The 21187-nt window shown below is 32.3% G+C and overlaps 1 protein-coding gene across 2 annotated transcripts; it reads left to right on the forward strand.

Moving 5' to 3' along the window:
• Window positions 1-2535: 2535 nt before the first annotated feature.
• Window positions 2536-20760, forward strand: LOC107803577 (uncharacterized). 2 transcript variants are annotated; one of them, XM_016627323.2, is made up of 10 exons: window positions 2536-2699; window positions 3963-4182; window positions 17767-17924; window positions 18024-18169; window positions 18985-19047; window positions 19147-19239; window positions 19574-19735; window positions 19851-19957; window positions 20060-20181; window positions 20264-20760. In XM_016627323.2, the coding sequence occupies exons 1-10, from the start codon at window positions 2591-2593 to the stop codon at window positions 20518-20520; spliced, it is 1437 nt and encodes a 478-aa protein (XP_016482809.2). In that variant the 5' UTR covers window positions 2536-2590; the 3' UTR covers window positions 20521-20760. The 2 variants fall into 2 exon arrangements, with proteins under 2 accessions (XP_016482809.2, XP_016482810.2); XM_016627324.2 differs by having other exon boundaries at window positions 3966-4182.
• The last annotated feature ends 427 nt before the right edge of the window (window positions 20761-21187 follow it).

Raw genomic sequence — 21187 nt, forward strand, 5'->3', positions numbered from 1 at the left:
TAGTCTTTAGCCACTGCTTTAATAAATTTTAACTGCCCAGACGAAAATACCCTTCTGCTCATGTCCTTAACTTTTGAACTTAACTTCAGGACTTCATGACTACATGTTCTTAGCTTTTGAACTTAACTCTAAGACTTTAGGACTACATGTCCTTAACTTTTGAACTTATAACTGTAAGTTTAGGACCAAGTGTCTTTAACTTTTGAGCTTGTTAATCTAAGTTCAGGACCTATTCTCCTTAACTTTTGGGCTTCTTAGCCTAAGTTCAGGACCTATTGTCCTTAACTTTTGAGTTTGTTAGTCTAAGTTCAGGACTTCAGGACCTATTGTCCTTAACTTTTGAACTTGTAATTGTAAGTTCAGGGCCTATTGTCCTTAACTTTTGGGCTTCTTAGCCTAAGTTCAGGACCTATTGTCCTTAACTTTTGAGCTTGTTAGTGTTAGTCTAAGTTCAGGACTTCAGGACCTATTGTCCTTAACTTTTGAACTTGTAACTGTAAGTTCAGGACCTATTATCCTTAACTTTTGAGCTTGTTAGTCTAAGTTCAAGATCAAGTGTCCTTAACTTTTGAACTTGGAAACTTTTGAACTTGGAACTCGAAGTTCAGGACCAAGTGTCCTTAACTTTTAAACTTGGAACTGTAAGTTCAGGATCCATAACGTAGCAGAAAATCAAACATTATTTGTATCCCTTCACAATAATAATAATAATAATAATAATAATAATAATAATAATAATAATAATAATAATAATAATAATAATAATAATAATTACAATTTACATATAAGATTGATGTCAAATTACACAACAGAAAGCTAATAACAAAAAGAAACAACTAAAAAAATAACAAACTACAGAACCTAACCAACCAAAAGAAAAAGAAAAATAATAAAACTCAGAAAGTTTGTTTTCTAAAGTTTTCTATTCTAGGCACCGCAGAAAAGAACACTTCACGATCATCTTTATCCAGTTTAGGAACAACAAGCCACTTTTGTTGCTTATACCTCAATATCTTGAATGCTTCTAAATAATCATTCAATCCTTCCTTCAAACAAAAAAAGCTATCAATCCATAAAAGCCCACGAGGCCTCAAAACTCTATCAAAATCATACAACACAAAATCCAACAACATAAAATCAATCCAACCATCAAGAAACCTCATCGTATGAATCAATCTAATGTGTTATCGAAAAATGGTAGCCTCTGATTTATAGTTAAGTAAAGAGGAATTAGCCCTCGAAGAGCAATCATCTCGTTAAATGGTGCACCAAGAAACACTAAAGAAGAAAATCCTTCCGGTACAGTTCTTCTCTCTAACATGAAAGAGATAGAAGAAAGGGTAACACAATCTTTTCATATTAATTTTAATAGACTGGTGGCTACTATTGCTAAGCATTAAAAATGCTGGATAAAAAGTAAACACCACTTTAAAAAGTGGCTACCCACACAATTTTTACGGTAATTTCCCAAAAGAAGAAGGGAAGAGTGAAAATTGCACGGGGCGCCCTATTTGGTCGCCCCTATTTAAACGATACCCATTTTTTTAAAAACTTTTAACTTGTACTCACTTTTTAAATAACTTCAGCCCCCTTTCTCCCCCGCTTTCTAACTTCAGCCACATTTCTCCTCTTCCTTCGTCTTCTTCTTCTTCTTCTTCTTCTTCTTTCTTCTGCTGCTGTTGGTGCTGCTATGGAACTTCAGTTCATGGGATGATTGCCATAAATATGGGCTATAAAATTGAAAAGTAGGGAGCTCCGTTGTTCTTATGTGAAATTTTCCCTATTTTACCTGCTTTGGATTGGATTGTGCATAGATAGATTTGTTAGATGATAATAGTGGGACCGTGTATTTACAGTTTTGCAAGTTGGTTCATTTTTACGTCCTTTCTTCACGCAAATCGTCTACTATCTTGACCTGCACATACTGTGAAGCCAATGGTTTGGAATATGCTTCCTTTAGTAGTTAAGTTTCTGGAGTTCGCTGTTGTTTGCAGCCTATATTATTAATTAATAGCTAAGGCAAAACAAAAACTTCTGCTCTAGAGCTGAAGTTCGCTAGTTACAAAACAAAAACTTCAGCTCTAGAGCTGAAGTTCACGAGTTACAAAAATAAAAACTTCAACTCTAGAGCTGAAGTTCACGAGTTACAAAACAAAAACTTCGCCAGTTACAAAAATAAAAACTTCAGCTCTAGAGCTGAACTTCAGGCCCGTCTACTAGAATGCTAAAGTTTTGCGAGATTGCCTTTGCTACTTCAGCCCCGTATGCTGAAGTTATGCGAAAAAGCGGGTACGCTTGTAATTTTTTCTGCAAAGCGGGCACAAGTTAAAACGTGACACAAAAAGCGGGTATAGATGCAAATGCCCCAATTATACCGGCTAGTACATCAGTCCAAGTATAATGAGGCCATAGATTGGGCCTCTTGTCGATGGCCCAAAGGTTCCTCTAAGTAGGCCGTACCGCTAAAACCCGCACAAGCCCAATCCAAAATTTTCTTTTCAAATAAACCGGAAAATAATGACTTCGTATTTTCAGTTTGCTCCTCCATAAAAGAAAACGTTGTGTGTTCCTTACTCCAATCGCAAAAGCAATGGGTGTAGCAAATTCTTCGCGTGGAGTATTTGCTCTTATTCTATGGTTCCTCTTCGCATTATGTCGCACTTCGACCTCCATAGTCCACGCCGATGAACTGTCTTTAGGTAACATTCTCTTAAATTCTAGGGTTCTGAAAACATTCTTTCTCTTTTTCTTTTTCCATTACTTTCTCGCCCACAAGCAACTTGCTAGGAATTTTTTTGAAGTTTTTAAGATTATGAGTGTTTGGCACTTAAGGAGTTAAGGTTCTTGGTCTAGGATTTTAGTTTTTGTAACATAAATCTGCGTGCACTTATTTGCATAAATAATTTGAATAAGGGCTTATTGGTTTTGACGTTGAAGTTGCTAGAGTTTGACAGTCAATTTGAAACTGTTTTTGAATTTCGAGAAGATTCTTTCTGATGAGATGAAGTAGAAAAAGATATGGTGTCCGGGCCAGCTTGCACACACATCAATTAATTCTACCGGCTATATGCTACCTTCCACCATCAAAGGTACCGAGTAACTTTGCCCACCACGGTTTGGGCAGATGGGAAGAAATCACCTAGTGTCATTTTGTCTTCCCTAGCTCCGATGAGATAAAGTAGGTAAAGATACATTTTCGGTTAATATTTAGGATGCTTTGTCGCTTATCAAAATGGGACTTTGAAAAAGATACATCTTTTGATTACTTGTAGGCTTTCTTGTTGCTTGTCAAAACTGGGACATTGAAAAGATACGTTTTTTGATTAATTTTAGGCTGTTTATCGACACCGGTACATTGTATATGGAATAAGAAAGAGGTTCCTGAGCTCCAAGCTAGATGGACTGGTTTTTCTCTAATAACTTCTGTCTCACTTTTTAGTTCAATTGTTATTATTAGTGCTCAAATATCTGTAGTACTGATTTGGGATGCACTAACTTCGTGAATTAGTACTAGCTCGTTATTTTGTTCTTTGTTTATGTTATTATTAAAGTTATGTACTTGCACATCGTGTCCTATCTCTTTTTGTTGAGTTCACTTGGATGTCTCAATCTCGATTTTGATATCGAGAGAAAGCTTACCCAGCGAGAGTTGGTAGTTTTTTCTGATAGCACCTCCTTTACAGTGGGTAGTTCCCCTGCATAAGTCCAATACTTAGGATATGATGCTGATTGGTAAGAGGTTGTCTTTTTTTGGGGTAAGAGACTAAGAATGATCCTTTGGTGAAAAAGAGTTGCATGATGTTTTTGGCATTCCCTTTTGACGAGCTGTTAGTACAGCATAGAGCCAAGCATGTGCTCCTAAAAGGCATTATAACATGTTTATACCATGTAATGGTAGATTTTTCTTTCAATTATTAGATGCTGGATTAACCTATTATAATTTCCTTCTTTTTTGTATCCAGCAGTTGTATCTCAATCTACCACTCTTGAGATATCTCCAGGAATAGTGGTGGAAAACTCTCCTGGATCTAAGCCAGGAACTAAAGTCCTTTGCGAGAGAGTTCAAATCCACGGCTTATCAAGGCTAAAGAATCTGAAAAAGTATGCCCATTCAGTGAAGGTGAATGTATCATATATCAATCCAAGTGGACGTCAACCTAATGTTGAGGTCTGTTTCCATAGGTGAGCCACTAACACTTTGTTTCTCTGTTATTTAAATTCTGAGTACTAATGAAATATCGACGGATGCTTCTTGTTGTCTATTTCATTCTTTCTGTTGACCAGTAGTTTCAACATAATGACTTTTTTGATTGTGAAAAATCATAATGGATAAGTTGCTGGCAGCTTGATATATTTTCTTCATGGCTGCTTTTGTTATTGGTGAATCATTGTTTTTCTATAGATCAGAGAATTTCAATAATTGCATTAAGATTCTGTCAATAATCTCTCTCTCTATATATTTTTAGGGGTAATTTTAGTTCATAATTTAGATAATACTGTAACAATACAGGTCTATAGAATAAGAGAGAGTACCGAGTAAGATTTTTACAACATAAGAGTTTAATCACAAAAATATTTTTATTGTTAATGTCTATTAATCGTAATAATTATAGTAATCCAGAAATATTTTCTAGAAGCCTTACCTCAAGTCTAGAAGAGTTTAAATTAGACGTAGAAACCGGATTTTACTCGATAATAGACTTAGCTGTACATTTTATATACCTACAACAAAATAGTAGTATTTGTTTAGATATATATTTAAAACAACTACATCTGATAATTTTAATATTATCATATCATCAATCTTACCATCTAAGAACAAGATTATAAAAGACTTTAATAATTATAGTCTAATATAAGATGGGGTATTTATCAGAGCCTTATTTAATTTTATAATCTTGTTCTTAGATGGTAAGATTGATGATATGATAATATTAAAATTATCAGATGCAGTTGTTTTCTATATATATATGAACAAATACTACTATTTTGTTGTAGGTATATAAAATGTACAGCTAAGTTTATTATCGAGTAAAATTCGATTTCTACGTCTAATTTAAACTCTCTAGACTTGAGGTAACGCTTCTAGCAAATATTTCTGGATTACTATAGTTATTATGATTAATAGACATTAACAATAAAAATATATCTTGTGATTAAACTCTTATGTTGTAAAAATACTACTCTGTACTCTCTCACTCTCTTATTATATAGACATGTATTGTTACAGTATTATCTAAATAATTACCCCTTCTATACTCTTTTTTATATATATTTTACTTTACTGTTCATCTCTTCTTCCCAACCTTTTAAAGAAATAAATCTATTCTTAACTTTTTTTTTTTCCCTTTAACCTCACCCTGGCCACGGTTAAACACATATATACCCATTCTTGGTTATTTTCGGGTTTCACTTAACCAGTTTCTCCTAGGAATTTACAGGTTAATTCATCAAAATTGTTAAGAAATTGGGAGGATAACCATATACTAAGAGTGATGTCTGGTTATTATCAAACTAGTAATTGAGGAATAATAAACATAAAGTTATACAAAATAACATAAAACTGTAAAAAACAGGGGTAATATCTAGAAACATAATTTAGATAAAAATAAGTAACTTACATGTATACAGGAGAGAGATTTCCCTTTTGGAAAACCCGAAAGAGCTTACTGGACTTTGGAATTAAAAACGAACACACATAAGCGTAGGGATTTATTTATTTTACAGGCTTGAAGGAGGAATTACTAAGGCATACATAAGGAAATATTTTATAAAGGTATATTACAAGGTGTTTGGAGAATGGTGGGTGATGAAGGAGGGTGTTTGGATGGTTTTCTTGAGAGTGTTCTTTCTTCGACTTGTATCTTACTTCTCTTCTTCTTTCTTCTCCTTTTTATAGCCAAGTTTTTGAAACGAATTTGAAAAATGGACTTCAAACATTTCCAGAAATCTTTCTTGTCCCCCCTTGTAGGGTACTTCATTGGGCCCCATCTTCACATGACTTGAGCAGAGATTCCCTTAGTGCTTGTAACTTTTTCTTCCACTAAAAAATTCAGCTTGTCTTGTAGCACCACTAGCACTGCCTTTTGGCACATCTTCTTTCCTTTATTTCTTTATGTCACGTCTTCTTTTCTTTAATTGTCTTTCTCATTGGCACGCCTAGTGGGATACCAGCATTATTACTCTTTCTTTGTCTTTGCTGCTCTTAATTGCTTTTGACTGAAACCTTGCTTCCTTTTACGTGTCTAAATTATGTAGAGCAATTGAATCAAAACTCATTCCTGAATCATCTTCGTATGGATCTTGAGCATCTTGATAATTTAGGTGGTTTTCATCTTCGTAATTATCATCTTCCCCTGAGCTTTGAGACCTTTCTGGACTTGGATTACGACTTGGACTAGGATTTTTAATCATATGTTTGTCTTGTTCTTGAAAGAAATTTTCTAATGCCTGTTTAATTATGTTTTCTATTTTCTCATTTTAGAAATTATACCCTTCTTTTTAATGCTTCTGCCTGTGTTAATGTTCTAGGTAGTCTTCGTCTTGATGAACCTTCATCTTCACTTTTTGGCAAAGTGACAGCCATAAACGGATTTGATGTGTCTTTACCAATCACCGTTTGAACCGGACTAGCTGTATCATTATCCGATACAGTAGATTTTGCTGCATTCATTGGGGAATGCACACCCTTCTCAGCCATTTTTTCTTGAGAGGGAGAACTCTGTTTTGGACTGCTCATCTCCGTGTCTTGTTGAGAAATAACTTGAGTCTGAGATTGTGTCAATTCAAATCTTAATGCATGTACTCTCTGTTCTAGTACCTTTACTTGCTCCATAAGTTTGGTTTTTTCCTAGGCCAGGATTTCATTCTTCTGGTTTATTCGTTTGAAGGCTTCTGTCATTGATGAGCAATGATCACAGAATATTATCTTGAGCCCGTTTGGCTTAGCTGATTTAGAGTAGCTGATAAACATTAGGTGCTGAAAAGCACTTTTAAGTGCTGAAGCTGATTTAAAAATTAAGCAGTTACGTGTTTGGATAAAAGTGCTAAAATTAATAATAAGCAGCTGAAGAACTGGGTATACGAAGTGTTTTGTTTAAAAAGAATTATTTTAGGGATAGAATAATAAATATTTTGGTCAAACCTAAAGTGCTTATAAGTTGAAATTTGATAAGTTGGGAGAGACCAACTTATGGCTTATTTTTGGCTTATAAGCACTTAACTTATAAGCACTTTTAATTTTACCAAACGCGTACATAAGCCAAAAGTGCTTATAAGCCAGTTTGTCCAGCTTATAAGCTTAGCCAAACACCCTCCTTATCGTTGTCTTTTTGGTTGTTATATTGGGGGTTTTTTTCTGGGTTTTGTGTGAGTGATGGGGAGATATAGTAGTTTGGTCCTAGTATTCCTCTTGCATAGTCTAATGCTTCAGTGAAGTCATTAAAACCTTTGAAAAGCGGTTTTTCTAAATCTTTAATAGAGTCTAGTACTTCTAACCATGTCTGAAAAATACCATTTGTCTTACCGTGTATAACTACATAGTATTTAAATCTTTTATCTTGGTTTTTGTCTGTAAAATATTGTCCTAAGGCATTAAGAGCCGCTATAAAATATTTAGAGTCTTTATTGTATGTTATCCATAAGTTATCAATTAAACATCTTTGAGGTCTATCTATGACTACATAGTATTTAAATCTTTTATCTTGGTTTTTGTCTGTAAAATATTGTCCTAAGGCATTAAGAGCCGCTATAAAATATTTAGAGTCTTTTTTATTGTATGCTATCCATAAGTTATCAATTAAACATCTTTGAGGTCTATCTATGACACATTCTGGTAAAACTCTAAATGATATGTTTGATGAGGAAAAAATATTAAATTATGCTTTCCAAAACTTATCCTTTCCATATTAGTTTGTTCTGCAAAAGGTTGTGGCTTAAAATGAAGATTACCTAATACTGTCTGTAAGTATTTGTCTGAGGGTGAGACTTGAATGCCCTTTCCCTTGTCTTCAGTCTTGGGAACTGTTGGTCTCATGCTGTACATGTAAAATACTTTTATTAACATTGCAAGAACTAGAATAAAAATTAACAGTGGCCAGGGTGACATACTATTATCAGAGCGAGAAGATTTTTGGACCAATAAGTTTATGAAACAACATATTTTTACTAAATACATAAGTTTCCATCACCACATAATATTTATTAGTTTAGACAACATTAGAAATAACATAGAATATAGAGAAACATTAGAATTACAACAGAGCCTTCTTGAAAACCAGAACTAGGTATTTTAAATACTAAAAATTTTAAGAATTTCCTTCTCTTTGAAATAGAAAGAACTAATATTGAAATATAACAAGAAAAAGATTATATCAGAACAATCAGAAATAAGATAAAATATATCCCATTAGGATAAAATATATGTTAAGACAACATCCTTTAGCTAAACGAATAGCTTTTAACTATTGAATTTTTAATAGAAAAATACAGAGAAAAGAAGAATTAAAGAAAATACTACAGAAAGTCAAGATTTTATTAATATCAACTTTAGAATTAGCTAAACAAATAGAAAAATCAGATCTAAAAATAAATAGAGAACCAAGTTGTATAGTAAAGCGTAATATTAGTACAGAAACCATATAAGCTTTAGAGTGAGAAATACAATATATAGAAGGAGAAATATATTTAGAAAATCAAAGAATAAAATTCTTTAAGAGCCAAAAAATTTGGATACCATTAGGTTAAACAAAATAGATAAATTAAAGAACTTAGAATATTTAGATTTAAAAATATACCCAGAAAAGAAGTATAGAATATTAAAAGATAATTCGGTGATTAAGTGCAATTTCAGTAGTGGAGAACATATATTACACACTGACGATAAACAATATAATACTTTGGTAGATCTAATAATCAACCTTGGCGAGAAAACTCAAGAAAATAATAAAAACATAATAAGAACACTAGAAACAGTAGAAGCATTACAAATTAAACAAAGAAAGACTTAGAAAAATTAGAACAAAATTTTGATTTCTTAAAATCGCAAGAACTAGAAATTGACAGAAAAATACAATTCCAGAACAATAAGTTTAACCTAGAAAAAATACCTACAAAAAACGAAATAGAAAAATTAATTAAAACTATTACAAAAAAACCTAAAGAACTAGAAATACAAACAACCAGATTAGTAGAAAAAATAACACATCAAGTAGAAGTATTAAAAAGTAAGATAAGCACCTTAAAAGAAAAGATAGACATAATAAAAGAAATCACTCTCTCATGAATGATTTACAACTAGAAGTAGATCTAGTATATGATAACACATTAAAATTTACAGAAAGACTTCAGCCCAATCCAGAAGGACTTACCAGCTATACTCCTCAAGGAAAAGCGGATCAAACAATAATAAAACAGAATAATACTTTAATAGTATTACTGTTAGAAATTAATAAAAAACTAGATAAAATTATTAAAGAAAAAGAGGTAAAGACTGAAATTCCAAAAGTAGACGATTTAATAGAACAATTAAAAAGAGTGAAATAACACCGTAAAAAGACAGACTTTAAGTTAAGAAAACCCCCAAAATGGAACTTTTTCCAGGTGGGTCAAGAACAAAACGAAGAAAGATCCAGAATAAGTTTTTCAGATAATAGAATAGGTAATAATATGTTAGCAAGAATTTTAACTAAGAAAAGACAAGAAGAAAATCAGAAATTAAACGAAATAATAGATATAGACAAAGACATACAAAGTTTTCAACAAAATCAATTAAGGTTACTTAACCCGAAATATTATATAATATAGGATATTTTTCAAATAATTCTCAATTGTATAGGCATTACAGAGAAGAACAATTATCAGCCATAGGGAATAAAGTTGCAACATTAAATTTAATCAACCCAGAATCAGTAAGACAAATAAAAAATTATAAAAAGAATTTAATGCATATGAGATTAATAGTAATCGGATTAAAAGGACTAACTAGAAAGAATTTAGGAATTAAAGTACTAGTCATAGTATATGATGATGGTCAGATCAAAAGAAATCTATAATAGATTTGACAGAAGTAGACATGACCAACAATGGTGGAATATTTTATATTAGCCCAGACTTCATGATAAATTTGGTAGAATTCAAAAAAAATATTAAAATAGGAATACAGACTAAAGGATATGAAGAAATGAATAATGGAAATAATCTATTGATATGTGTAGGTTTCATAGGAAAAATGGCAACTAATAGTAATACAAAATTTAAAATTAAGGTAGAGGATGTAGTCGAAGTAGTGGGAAATAAAGGGATAAAATTAATAAAACCTATTAAGATAAACCCGGAAGAATATGTTGGATTAGAATGAAATCTAGAATATTTCGCAAAGCCAAAAATATTTAAACCAGAATCTCATATGATGTACACAAACTCAAAGGGAGAAACCTCAATTACGTTTACTGATTATAACTATTCTACCCATAAAGAAATAGACGATTGAACTGAAAGTACGGTAGAAGATAATGATACTGAATGTATGAATATTGAAATAATACAAGACGAATTTGAAGTAGGCATAACATTAGAAAAAGCAAGAAGACTAGTTAAAGAAAATAAAAATAAGACTTTCCAATGTAAAGGATGTAAACTTGGAAGATTAACCTTAAGCAAAACAGAAGAACATTTTAAGAAATGTGAATTAAGAACACATAATTGGGGATATAGAAAGGAAAATATTTCACAGAAAAAATCAGATAAATTTGATCAATTTTTTGAAGAGATGCAAGATAGTTATGAAGAAACAGAAACATAATCTTTAATAAGTCTAAAAGAATTAATGGAATCAACTAGTTCTAGTCCAAGTCTATCTCAGAGAACAACTCATCAAAGTACAGTAGATACTGGCTCGAGAAATGTACCTAGAAGAAGGGTATATAGACTAGGACAAGAAATAGAAACAGAAAATGTAAAACCATCAGGAAAAAGGATGCCTACAGAAGAACCTATAAGGTTACAATAAGGAGGAAGTAAGGGTAAAATACTAAATATAACAGCTCATGACCCACAAATGTGGAACTCGATAATAGACCTATGGAAAGGAATAATAGCGGCAGACTTTATAAAAACTTATAATGACACAGACGCAGAAACAATGTATAAATATATGGAGACTTTCTTAGGAGAATCAACAAAGGGCTTATGGGAAGCATATAAGTCAGAATTTCCACAAGACTTTCAAACCTTAATAGCAATGGGACCAAATCCTTATAATTTTACAAATAAAATACATAGCTTAATTACAGGCGAAGATCCAAATAGTGGATTAGTAGTATTACAAAAGAACGCTTTAATAAAATTAGAACAATTAAGTATAAGCAGTTGGTTTCATATAATTTTTTTTTAAATGATTATTTTTATTATTGTGCTATTAGTAGAAATGCTTTTGATCAAGATCTAGGTAAAAAATTATTTAATAAATTACCAGGAGTTTTAGGAAGAGAAATAGAAGAACGATGGTATAAAAGAGAGGGAGTAATACAAAATCCAAATGCAAAATGGTCTATAGGACACAAAGTACAACATATAATGGAAATACTACAAGAAAAATGTACCCATATACAGATACAAAAACAACTAAAACAGAATAATATGAGTTTCTACAGATCAACTGTGTATACAACACAAAGTTATGACAAAAATGAATATAAAAAGAGAAAATATAGAAAGTCATATAGAACCTCAATATAATAAGGGATATAATAGAAGAAATTATTATCTTAGAAAATCATCAGCTAGAAAACCATACCTAGATAAAAATAGACATGTTAGAAAGTATAGAACAGACAGAAACTATAAAAATAAATTAGAATGTTTTACTTGTGGTAGTGCAGAACACTTAGCAAATACGTGCCCAAAAAGAATTAATAATAAAACAAGAAATTCACAGTTAATAGAGCATTAACAAAAAACTTTAATAAATGTAGACGAATATATGTCAGATAATAAAAGTATATACTTTATAGTAAGTGTAGATATAGAAGAAAAAACTCAAATAGATACCTCAGAATCAAAAGAAGAAGAATTAATAAATGAGATAGGATTAGAAAAATTAGATTTAGAAGAAATACAAGCAAATACTTTTGTAAACATATCGGAAGAATGTACCCATAACTTTGAAAGAAATAAAGGATTAGATAGTAATCAATGTTTTATATGCAAATGGTACCCTAGTAAAGATAAAAGGGCTAAATGTAAACTATGCTATCTAGAGGGATGTATTTCATGTATATTTGAAACCAAAATAAATAAGGAAAAAAAATACCAAGAGATAAATGATTCTACTATGAATTTGAGAATAATAACATTGGAAGCCAGAATAAATGAATTAGAAAAAAGAATACAAAAAATGGAAAAGGGAAAACATAAATTAGAAGACATCAGAGAAAATATAACAGAAGTAGATGAAGAACTAATGAGTATAGAAAACTATGACACGCTGATATGTAATGAAGATAAAAGATAAGTACAATAATTTTTTTAGCAAGAATCAAAATAGAAGATTACGAAATAGAAACGTTAGCTTTAGTAGATTCCGGATGCACAAGATGTATAATAAATAAAAAGATAGTTCCCTCAAATTTAATCAAAACTTTAGATAAGCCAGTTGCGGCTATGCAGATGGATGGAACCCACAATATATACAAACATTACGTAGATAAATCACAGATCAGCTTTATAAATACATGTTTAGATTTCTATAAACCTAGCTACAAGGTAAACAAAATTTGGGTAAGAGACTTAAATATAAATGTAGACTTTGTATTAGGATTAAGTTTTATATTACATAATAATGGTAGCTGCCTACTCAGTAGAGATTAAAAAATATTACACAGACACCAGTACAAACAATAGAAACTGCAACCAGGATAAGGACACGATTGAACGCAAACCAGAAAAACCTGCAAGAAAATCAGAAAGAATGTTGTAAAGAATGTAAAGATAAAAATACATGCTGTAAGATTAAAGAAGAATCTAAAACCTTAATACTAGAAGAAAATGAAGACAAAGATATATTAGAAAAAGACTATACTCTAATAGATATCGAAACAGAATTATATAATTTTAAAACAGGAATACAAAAGATAGGAATAATAAAAAACGAAAAGGATCTAGATAATATAATAAAAATATTAGATGAAATAGAAATAATAGGAGAAAAACCTTTAAAACATTGGGAAAATAATAAAGTTATATGTAAGTTAGATATAATTAATCCAGAATATATAATTAAAACAGCTTCAATAGAAGCTACAAATCAAGATTTAGAAGACTTCAAAATTCAAATTAAAGAACTCATGAATTTAGGTGTAATAAGGAGATCTACTTCTAAACACAGGTCAGCAACCTTCATGGTTAGAAATCATAGTGAGATAGTAAGAGGAAAAACAGGAATGGTAATAAACTACAAGAGACTTAATGATAACACTAGAACAGACGGATACAAGTTACCTGATAAAACAGAACTGATAAATAGAATACAAGGAAAACGGATATTCAGTAAGTTTGACTGTAAATCAGGGTATTGACAAGTAAAAATGCATGAAGAAAGCATTGAATGGACAACATTTACTTGTCCAAAAGGACATTTCGAATGGTTGGTAATGCCGTTTGGACTAATATCGTTTTGACTAAAAACAGCTCCACCAGTTTTTCAACGAAAAATGGATGGTATATTTGGAGAATATAAGAGATTTGTTTTAGTATATGTAGATGATATATTAGTATTTAGTAAGGATATTAAAGAACATTTAGGATATCTACAGACAGTATTTAGGTTATTTGTAGACAATGGAATAATAATCAGTAAAAAGAAAATGGAACTATGTAAAAATTATATAAATATTCTAGGAGTAATTTTAGGGGATGGAAAAATTAAGTTACAACCCCATATAGGCAAAAAGGCTCTAGAAATGCCAAATAAATTGGACTATACTAAAGAACTACAAAAGTTTCTAGGAATAGTAAATTATGCAAGAAATTTTATAAAAGACTTAGGAAAAATAGCAGGACCACTATATTCTAAGACATGCTTTACAGGACAAAAACATTTCAACACAGAGGACATTAAATTTGTACCAAAAATTAAAGAAAAAAATAAAAAATATTCCTGATTTAAATAGGCCATTAGAAACAACTACTTAATTATAGAAACAGACGGTAGCTTTGAAGGACGGGGAGCAGTTTAGAAGGCAAAACCAAATAAATATAGTGATAAGAATACAGAAAAAATATGTGCTTACTTTTTTGGTAAATATAGAGAAAAAGGAAATATGAGTAGTATAGATGCAGAAATATTAGTTGTAATTTACGGATTAAATAGTTTTAAATTATATATATTGAATAAACAAGAAGTAACAGTTAAAATTGACTGCGAAGCTATAGTTAAGTTTCACCAAAAGATAAATGCAAAGAATAGTAGTAGAAAAAGGTGGTTAAATTTTATTGATATTATATCAATATATAATTTGGTTTTTGAACATATTAAAGGAAAAGATAATAATCTAGCAGATCAGTTAAGTAGGCTTAAAATTACTGTCAGTTAATAAAAGTATTTTACATGTACAACATGAGACCAATAGTTCCCAGGACTGAAGCAACGGAAAAGGCATTCAAGCCTCACCCTCAGACAAATACTTGCAGACAGTATTAGGTAATCTTCATTTTAAGCCACAACCTTTTGTAGAACAAACTAATATGGAAAGGATAAGTTTTGGAAAGCATAATTTAATATTCTTCCCTCCATCAAACATATCATTTAGAGTTTTACCAGAATGTGTCATAGATAGACCTCAAAGATGTTTAATTGATAACTTATGGATATCATACAATAAAAAAGACTAAATATTTTATAGTGGCTCTTAATGCCTTAGGACAGTATTTTACAGACAAAAACCAAGATAAAAGATTTGAATACTATGTATACATGGTAAGACAAATGGTATTTTTCAGACATGGTTAGAAGTACTAAACTCTATTAAAGATTTAGAAAAACCGCTTTTCAAAAGTTTTAATGACTTTACTGAAGCATTAGACTATGCAAGAGGAATACTAGGACCAAACTACTATATCTCCCCAACACTCAGAAAGTCCCCCAATATAACATCCAAAAAGACAACGATAAGATAATATTCTGTGATCATTGCTCATCAATGACAGAAGCCTTCAAACGAATAAACCCGAAGAATGAAATCCTGGCCCAGGAAAAAACCAAACTTATGGAGCAAGTAAAGGTACTAGAACAGAGAGTACATGCATTAAGATTTGAATTGACACAATCCCAGACTCAAGTTATTTCTCAACAAGACACGGAGATGAGTAGTCCAAAACAGAGTTCTCCATCTTAAGAAAAAATGGCTGAGAAGGGTGTGCATTCCCCAATGAATGCAGCAAAATCTACTGTATCGGATAATGAGACAGCTAGTCCGGTTCAAACGGTGATCGGTAAAGACACATCAAATCCGTTTATGGCTGTCATCACTTTGCCAAAAAGTGAAGATGAAGGTTCATCAAGACGAAGACTACCTAGAACATTAACACAGGCAGAAGCATTAAAAAAGAAGTGTATAATTTCTAAAATGAGAAAATAGAAAACATAATTAAACAGACATTAGAAAATTTCTTTCAAGAACAAGACAAACATATGATTTAAAATCCCAGTCCAAGTCGTAATCCAAGTCCAGAAAGGTGTCAAAGCTCAGGGGAGGATGATAATTACGAAGATGAAAACCACCTAAATTATCAAGATCCATACGAAGATGATTTAGGAATGAGTTTTGATTCAATAGCTCTACATAATTTAGACACGTAAAAGGAAAGGTCTCAGTCAAAACAATAATGCTGGTATCCCACTAGGCGTGCCAATGCGAAAAGCAATTAAAGAAAAGAAGACGTGACATAAAGAAATAAAGGAAAGAAGATGTGACAAAAGGTAGTGCTAGTGGTGCTACAAGACAAGCTGAATTTTTGAGTGGAAGAAAAAGTTACAAGCACTAAGGGAATCTCTGCTCAAGCCATGTAAAGATGGGGCCCAATGAAGTACCCTACAAGGCGGGACAAGAAAGATTTTTGGAAATGTTTGAAGTCCATTTTTCAAATCCGTTTCAAAAACTTGGCTATAAAAAGGAGAAGTAAGATACAAGTCGAAGAAAACCATCCAAACACCCTTCTTAATCACCCACCATTCTCCAAACACCTTGTAATATACCTTTATAAAATATTTCCTTATGTATGCCTTAGTAGTTCCTCCTTCAAGCCTGTAAAATAAATAAATCCCTACGCTTACGTGTGTTCGTTTTTAATTCCAAAGTCCAGTAAGCTCTTTCGGGTTTCCCCGAAAGGGAAATCTCTCTCCTGTAAACATGTAAGTTACTTATTTTTATCTAAATTATGTTTCTAGATATTACCACTGTTTTTTACAGCTTTATGTTATTTTGTATAACTTTATGTTTATTATTCCTCAATTACTAGTTTGATAATAACCAGACATCACTCTTAGTATATGGTTATCCTCCCAATTTCTTAACAATTTTGATGGAGTAACCTGCAAATTCCTAGGAGAAACCGGTTAAGTAAAACCCGAAAATAACCAAGAATGGGTATATATGTGTTTAACCGTGGTCAGGGTGAGGTTAAAGAAAAAAAAGAGTTAAGAATAGATTTATTTCTTTAAAAGGTTGGGAAGAAGTGAAGTAAAAGGGGTAATTTCAGTTCATAATTTAGATAATACTGTAACAATACAGGTCTATAGAATGAGAGAGAGAGTACCGAGTAAGATTTTTACAACATAAGAGTTTAATCACAAAAAATATTTTTATTGTTAATGTCTATTAATCGTAATAACTATAGTAATCCAGAAATATTTGCTAGAAGCCTTACCTCAAGTCTAGAAGAGTTTAAATTAGACGTAGAAACCGGATTTTACTCGATAATAGACTTAGTTGTACATTTTATATACCTACAACAAAATAGTAGTATTTGTTCAGATATATATAGAAAACAACTGCATCTTGATAATTTTAATATTATCATATCATCAATCTTACCATCTAAGAACAAGATTACAAAATTAAATAAGGCTCTGATTAATACCCTATCTTATATTAGACTATAATTTATATCCTAGACTTTATTTTATATCCAACCCCATCTTATATATATATATATATATATCCTACCCAGCTCTTTACACAAATACGTGATTAATTTTTGTTTTAAATCACATAGTATGTTAATTAATCTCCCACCTTCTGTATACTTGTTGTTACTTGTTAAAGTTGTGTCCGTTTGCCTTATAAAATATTTAATGGTCTGATACATATTTAAGAATCTGGTTATATTACAGGCAAAATCTTTATGGTTGAAGGGACACTTCTCTCAGGAATTAAACCTATGACCGTCCTTTCTGCTGTGTAGTACAATGTCTAAGCTAATATTGATGTCTAATACTGGTGAGTAATTACTAGTATCAGCCGCTTATCGCCCAAAAAGAAAAAATTACTGGTATGACCTGTCTAATGATAGTTGCTTTTGCTTCAACGTTTATGCTTCTTGCCTAAAAATCAAACCTCTCCAACTGAAATTGCATCTGATTGTAAAAGACAGCTAAAGTGGTAAATACCTTTTGAAGGTCTGATAGGTATAGGTAGTCCAGTTCATCTTTAATGTCTTAAAATAATGTGTATGTTTATAAGTTATTGAGGGCCCTTTTCAACTTTGCAGGAATCAATCCCTTGAAATTGGGATGTGTCCGCCAGGCCAATGGATGAAACTAACCAAGGGTTCATGGGTGAGATCTATGTCGCCTTTCGATGAAAAGTTCTTGGATATTAGAATGACAAGCTCGTCTAAGCAAACTCTTCAGGTCTCGCTGCATGAAGGTTTGTTCTCCCTGTTTCAATCTGAAATTGACTTCTTTTTTGTTTTCTTTTTCCTTTAGCATTAGCTCTATTAAGTGACTTTAATATCCTTTTCTGCAGATATTTTTTGGTATCGTGTCATTTTTCTGGTACTGGGAATACTGTTAATTACTCTGGCATCCTTCCTTAGCAAGTCTCTAGTATTTTACTATGGTGGTGCTATGGCAATAGGGGTTTTTCTTGTGGTACTGATGGTTCTTTTCCAGGTAACTTCGTACCCTTCCATTCTCAAAGAAGGATACATACTTTTATATAAATATCCCTTTTTCTGAGTTTGCAAAGAGTAGCCCTGCGCTAGGTTGCTGCTTCTCTCTGTTTTTTATATTAAAGAAGCATTGAAGGTCTTGTTGGAATTGTTACTTCAGTTTCAAATCTTGACATGTAGTTCAAATCTACAAAGCAAACTGTTATAGTTGATTTCAGAATCTAAACTACTTTGTTAACTGTGTATCTGAGATAATTATTTTTCTTGATGAGAAATGTTTTGCAACGAAAAATTGCAGAGTAGCACCATAGAAGTTTCACAGTAATGCTCATACAATTAATCATGTGTGAATAGAAGATGGATCTAGAACTTGCAAAAGTCCACCCAAATGTTGGCTGGAAAACTTAAAGAAGAAGAAGAAAGCTAGCAAAAGTGCTAATTTTAGCAAATTTCATGATATCAACAAAGGAAAGTCCGCTCAGAGAGTTTCATGTCTTAAATTTGTTTAGCATATTTTTTTTAAAATGTTTCGATCTTGGAGCGAGTCAAGAAATTGAGGGTGCCCGATTCACAATTTTGAACACTACCAGTAGAAACATTATTCCAACTAACAAATGAATCAAATGATGTATGTCATCCTCAGCAATGTTAACTAATCATAATAAATTAAAAGTACATGTTCAATATTTTTTATTTGAGCGATGTGCATAGCAGCTATATACCATGTATGAACATGTGTAGATGTATGCACCTAGGTGCATATCATGGTTCTATGTTTAAATTTTCTGATTGACAGTTTGGTACTTCTGATGACAGGGGATGAAGCTTCTTCCGACTGGTAGGAAGAGCTCACTAGCAATATTCCTGTATTCATCCATTGTGGGTATCTTTCCCTAGTATAAGTATACTCTTAGCATTTATTCTTTATACGATTCTTTTTAAATTTTATAATTAAATGTTGCTATTTTCTTTGTTCAGCTTGGTGTAGGATCTTTCTTTCTACGCTATGTGCCTCAATTGTTGCGTTCAATACTTAACGAGATTGGTATTGGTGAAGACATGTACAACCCTGTATGTAAGTTCTTATTGTTGGTTCTATTAGTTGACTTACTCGTTGGAATGTTAGGGTTTGTCCGCTCATTTTGTTCAATATTGGGTACCTTTTAGGAAAACCTTTTGCTAAGGGTTCTCATGCCCATGAAAATCCTCACATCACTTGATATTGAGTGCGTCTATTAGTTAAATGTCCGAAATTAATGTCAGAAAAGCATATGTTGCAAACTCCTACTGTTGTTTCACGATAAAATATTTGACTTTTCATTAGTGCAATCTGCTTTTGGTTTCTGCACTGAGAATTCTGCTTTCCATGGAATTTTGGATGTCATGGACTGATCTTTTGTTGCAGTTGGCAATATTTCTGCTGCTTTTCCTCGTAATTGCTGGAGCTTGGTTGGGGTTTTGGGTTGTTCACAAACTTGTACTTGCAGAAGACGGATCCATTGACATCGGAGTATCTCAGTTTGTCGGTTGGTCCATTCGAGTTTTTGCTTCTGCCTTGATTCTTCAGGTCCTTTTTTTTATTACTACAGATCCAGTGGGTCCTCCAAAGTTCTCACACTTTTTGGTCTATAGCCCTTACTGGAGTTTAATTGGACAGTTACATAGCTTTACTTTTTCTTCAGAGTTCTCTGGATCCTTTATTGGCTGCGGAGGCATGGATATGTGGAGTGTTGATTTCCCGAATCTTGAGGAAATTAATCCGGCCCAAATACGTTCTACGCTTTTGCAAGTGAGTCTTCCCAGTTTCTTTTTTCCAATTCTTATGCATTCTTTCACCCAATTCTTCTGCAGTTTCTTCATATTTTCACATTCCGGTTTTCATGAAAAGCAGGAATTTATCACAAATAGACACGAGTTATCTCTGGGAATCTCAGGATTCATACACATCACCAATAAAAGGGTCATATGGTTCCAGGATTTCCCAGAGAAATCGGAATGACACAATCACCCGAGGTTAGCCTAAATTAGCTATTACTTATTAGTAGATGAACTGAAAAGTTAAAGGTGGAGCTTCTCTTACGTGTTTTTCCTGCAGGTTCTCCTATCAAGCCTTCAAGCTTGTTATCAGAAACAGATACATTCTATTCCACATTCCACAACACTCCTGAACGGAAGAAACTTTCAAAAGATGAGTGGAATAAGTTAACTAGAGACACCACAAAGAAGGCTATGGAAGAGCTTGTTTCTTCCCCAGATTTTAGCAAATGGGCCGTTGCTCACGCAGATAGGATTACTCTAGCTCCAAAGAAAGAAACAACCGCTAGGCAGAGAAGGTGGTACCAATGGCTATGACCATAAATGTAAAATTCTAGTGAGTGGAGATCTTAGGTGTCCAGACTTGTTGTAAAATGCTATACATTTTCAACTTAGGTAGTGATTCCTTCTTGTAACGTATGTACTGTGGTGTGTCTACATTCTTATTAGTTTCAGCTAGTGTAACCTTATTGACTTGTACAAGGCACTGAAACTGACTACTTATTTTCGTTGAATGTAACAACTGGATGATAGAATGGGGCATTTTGCATTGTAGGTATCTTGTGGCTTTACTTGCAATTACAGATGTGAGATGGCTATAATTGCCATTTACAATGATGTCACTGTTTCACCCTGGTGAACTCATCTGTCATATGACATGAGCCATTGGTGATCAGTACATAGTTTCATTTAATTTCAGCATCCTCTAAACTCCCAAATGGGCAAGCCATTATACTGTTTTTGTCTTTGTTTTTTTGAAGTTTTTAAATTGCTAATGGTCACAATACTAAAGTTCTATACAGTTTGAGAAGAAATACCTAGCAACAAATTATAGGTTTTGACGTCAATAAAATGGTGACAATCACGGGAGAGACAAGGACATTGCGTGATTTTTGCCATTTATTTTAAGCTTTTCATCATAGAAAAATCAAAACAAGGTGAATACTCCAGAGAATTTGTAAACTTAGAGGAAAGTGTAAATTTT

This window comes from Nicotiana tabacum, chromosome 3 (assembly GCF_000715075.1).
Source record: "Nicotiana tabacum cultivar K326 chromosome 3, ASM71507v2, whole genome shotgun sequence".
Taxonomy (NCBI): Eukaryota; Viridiplantae; Streptophyta; class Magnoliopsida; order Solanales; family Solanaceae; genus Nicotiana; species Nicotiana tabacum.